The 4,189-nt window shown below is 57.4% G+C and overlaps 1 protein-coding gene across 1 annotated transcript in view; it reads right to left on the reverse strand.

Moving 5' to 3' along the window:
- PTPRU (protein tyrosine phosphatase, receptor type U) overlaps positions 1-4,189 on the reverse strand; it is an 80,979-nt gene that overhangs the window by 7,735 nt on the left and 69,055 nt on the right. The window contains 5 exon segments of the mRNA XM_023761012.1: positions 7-254; positions 2,240-2,394; positions 3,120-3,236; positions 3,320-3,417; positions 4,042-4,078. Coding sequence (XP_023616780.1) covers positions 7-254; positions 2,240-2,394; positions 3,120-3,236; positions 3,320-3,417; positions 4,042-4,078 — 655 coding nt within the window.

Below are 4,189 nucleotides of genomic sequence, written 5' to 3' on the forward strand. Positions count from 1 at the left end.
AGGTTGGCAGGGAGGGGAAGGAACAAGGGGGCATCCTAGGAAGGGGAAGGGCCTGAGGACACCCTTCTGATGCCAGCCTGCAGGACGCGAGTCCTGGAGAGGGGGCCGCATCCCCTACCTCAGTCTGGATCATGTTGACGCGCCGGGAGCAGAGGGTCTTCACGCAGTTGTAAATGTCCACGACGCCCTCACACTCAGCCATGTCCAGCATCACGTCCAGAACGATGTAGCAGCCTGTGCGGCCAGTGCCGGCGCTGGGGAGAGAACGGCCCGGGCCAGGTCAGGGCCTTGGGAAGGGAGCCCAGGTCCAGGGGGGAGAAAAGAGAGGCACCTGGCCACGTCTCCACCACCCGGGGGGGGGGGACACAGAGAGACCCCCTCCCCGGGCAAGGAAGAGCCAGGGAGAAAGCCTTGGAAGAGTGCTGGTGGGAGGTGGTAAGGACAGAGCTGGGGAGGGGCCTCGGGGAAGGAGAGAAGGGAAAGGGGTAGGGAGAACGCAGAGGTGAAACTTAGCAACTTCGATCAGAGGAGAGGGACAACGGTGATGCTCAGAGCTTAATCCAAGACTGTTCTTGCTCCCGGATAGTCCTCCAATCTCCTGCACATCCCTCAAAGCCCCACCCACTCACAGCCCTTCCAGCAGACAGCATTCTTTCATTAAAGCACCCTTCCTGCCACGTGGTCATTGGTTACGTGACTGTCTCCTTAGCCCGACTGGGAGCTCACCGAGAGCTCGGCTGAGTCTCATCTGTCCCTGGGATCTTCGTGCTGAGCACCAGGTAGAGCAAAGTTAAGGGCGGGGGAGGGGAGGAGGGGAGGCAGACAAAGATGACACCAAGATTTCAAGCTTGAAAGTAGTAGTATCGAAGTGTTGTCAGGGACATATAGCAACTGGGTCCCCCATACACTGCTGGTGGGGGCTTAAATTCGAACAACCACTTCGGAAACCCGGCGGTATCTACGAAAGCTGAATGTTTGCAGACAGCAATTCCACTCCTACGCACATAACCCACAGAAATGCGTATGTATGTTGGCCACAAAACATGCAATAGACTGTCCTTAGCAGCACTATTCCTATAGCTCAAAACTGGAAACCGCCCAAACGCCTATCAACAGCAGAACCAATAAACACATTGTGGTTTATTCATCCAGGCAAATAAGACAAAATATGAATGGAACTTGGGGAACATAAGGTTGAGGGAAAGAATTTAGACACCAAAGAGCACCTGCTGTACGATTCCATTCACACCAAGTTCAAAAACACGCACCACCAACCTGTGGTTCGGAAGTGAGGACAGTGATTGGTCAGGACAGTGATTGGTCAGGATGGTGATTGGTCAGAGTGGGAGGAGAGGGCTCAGGGGTCTCTGGGTGCTGGTAACATTTCTTGATCTGAGTAGTGCTGATTATTTTACGGGTGTGTGCAACTTATGAAAATTCATAATGTCATATATACACTTATTTGTGCACGTTGCTTCAAGTATATTATTCATGGATGAAGTTTTATTCTAAAAAGATGGTATCCTAAAGAAGCCTAAAGAAACCAAAGAGAAGCTGGTTTGCGGGTGGCAGGGCAGGCGGTGGCATAAGCCCGCTTTGTGGCATCGGGGGAGCTGATAAGAAGGCAAGGAGAGGCGCCAGGACAAGATACAGAGACCCAGGGACCATGGGTCAGAGATGAAACTCTCCAAGGGGGTGTGGAGGGGGAACAGTTGGGGAAGGAACAGGACGGGGCACTGGGCCTCCACTTAAGAGGAAGAAGGAAGATGAGCAGAGGAGGAAGCAGAGCAGAGAGAGAAAGGGCAATTAGGGGTCACGGGACTCAACCAAGGCAGGAGATAGGAGAGCTGCAGGAGGTGAGAAGGCCGAGGGTGAGGAAAGTCCCTGGGTTTGGAGGAAAGAAGAGAAGGCCAAGTCCTGGCCAGCACCTGGGCCACACCTAGCCTGCAGGCGTAGGCGACACTTGCTGAACGGAAGCAAACAGAACTTGACCCTGCTTGGTGCTGCCAAGCTCAACCCCTCTATGTCTCTGGTGTCTCCTCGGTGTCTGGGCCAAGGGCCTCCCCAGGTTCTGGGAAGGACATGAGGGTGCCAACCTTAGAGCCAAAGTTCAAAGGGCCCGTGGGGGTCATTCTCTCCTCTCCTCTATCTCTCGTTAGAATGAACGCCCAGCGTCCTGTAAAGACCTTGAACCAACCCCACTCCCGGCCTCTCTTCTCCTGGACCCCCAGCACCCCACCTGCAGTGGATGACAATGGGCCCAGCGTCAGGTGGGGTGGAGGCCTTCACGCGCCGGATGAAGGCCAGCAGCCCCGTGGCGTGGTAGGGGACGCCGTGCTCCGGCCACGCTGTGAAGTGGAACTGGCGGACCTCGTGCCGGGCAGAGTAGCCTCTCTGGGGAGACAACAGTAACTTCAGTTAGTCACCGCGGGCATCTATTAGACGCTTGCTGTGTGCCAGGATCTCAATCAGTCCCGATAATAAAGTTAGGAGTGGGTGCTAACGCTCCTTGTACAAGCGAGAAAACCAGGGCTTGTGGAGGAGAAAGCCCTTGCCCCAGGTTAGCTCCCCAGGACTGGGCGGGTCTGCCTGCTGCCTGCCCCTGCGCCACTGAACACCTACCTCTCACACCAGATTGTTGTTCTGACACTCGGCTCTCAGTCTAAGACTAAGACCAGAGGGGCTTACAGAGGATCAAATGGGATCAGTATGGGAGGACTTGTCCACGGTCCCTGTGGCCTCTCGTGAGTGATGTCACCACCCTGAGTCTCACTTTCCTCGTCTGTAAAATGGGGCTAATGGGAAATGCCTAATCCTAGAGCTTTCGGGGCTGAAACAGCATGTGTGACACTCTCAGCAGTGTCCCGCACACAGGAAGACCAACAACCAGCAACTATCGCAGCATCTTCAGTACCTCGGCTGGCTTCCGCTTGGAGTCGCCAGCAAAGACAGCTTCTCGCCCTATCACGGTGCTCCCAGCAGGTACCAGGCAGCTGCCTAGTGGGAGGGCAGCAATGCCCTCCTCCCCCCTCCCGCTCCGGGGGCTGGGGGAGGTGGGGAGGTGGGCTCTGCCCCGCCCCATCAGGCACCCCCCAGTCACCAGGTGACAGGAGACTCACCCGCTCCAGGGCAAAGGTGCGCACAACGTATTCTGCTAGCGTCTCCGTCTTCACCAGCGTGATCTTGATGTCCCCGTACATGTCCGAGTCTTCCGGCCAGTACCGCGAGCACTTCACCTGGAGTCCCCACGGGGCAGGCTCAGCGGGCTCTTCACTGCCCCCTCGGCCTGCCATGCCCCCTGGCCCCACAGCCCGCTTACCCTGCCCACTTCCACCAGCTTGGTGATCATGACGATGCTCGAACAGTGCTCCTGCCACACCAAGCGCCAGAAGTCGTAGACCATCTCGGGCTTCGGCCCTGGAGGCACAGAGGGTGCTTGTCCCTGAGGCAAGGTCTCCGTCCAGGGCCAGCACCCCCACTGCCCGGCATCAGCATTCCCGGCCAGGAGGCTCCTGAGTCCCAAGGGGGGCTTCATGCACACACCACCCACACCCCCACCAACTGCCAACTCAGGCCTGGAGGGCCCTGGGGACGGGCAGAACTGGGGAGGGCCTGGCTGGGGACCTGGGTCATCTTGAGTGGAACCCAGTAGGCAGAGCTGGAGGGTCATGGCCCAGGTCTCCAGAAAGGATGGACAAATGCACAGTTGGAAGGAAAAGACACAGCCAGAGGGACCCAGGCGGCCCCCAGACTGGGGTACAACCCACAGCTCGGAGGACTGAGCCTGGCTAGCCCCTTTGCATGCACCGCCTTGGGGACAGACAGATGGACAGGGAGCTACAGATGGACTGGGCACACCAGGGAGACACAAGCACAGGCAGGTACAAACTAACAGCCAGATTCCAGAAGATACAGCCAGATTGGGGCTCAGACAGACAGAAACAGCAGAGAGACAGAGAGTCAAGCAGCTTGGTAGGGAAGACAGGAAGGTGGCTGAGGGCGTTCGGCACACGGGGGCACACGGACAGACGTGCCAGGTACCTTGAGTGGCTATGAAGTGGTTTGACCTGTGATAACCCTGGAACGAAGAAGAGGGAGCAGTGAGACCTCAGGGTCTCCTCCGCCCTTCTCCCCAGCACAAGCACACCCCCCCGGCCAGCACTGCCCCTCCCTTTCCCCAGGACTTCCT

The sequence above is a fragment of the Myotis lucifugus genome, unplaced genomic scaffold, assembly GCF_000147115.1.
Source record: "Myotis lucifugus unplaced genomic scaffold, Myoluc2.0 scaffold_197, whole genome shotgun sequence".
Classification (NCBI taxonomy): Eukaryota; Metazoa; Chordata; class Mammalia; order Chiroptera; family Vespertilionidae; genus Myotis; species Myotis lucifugus.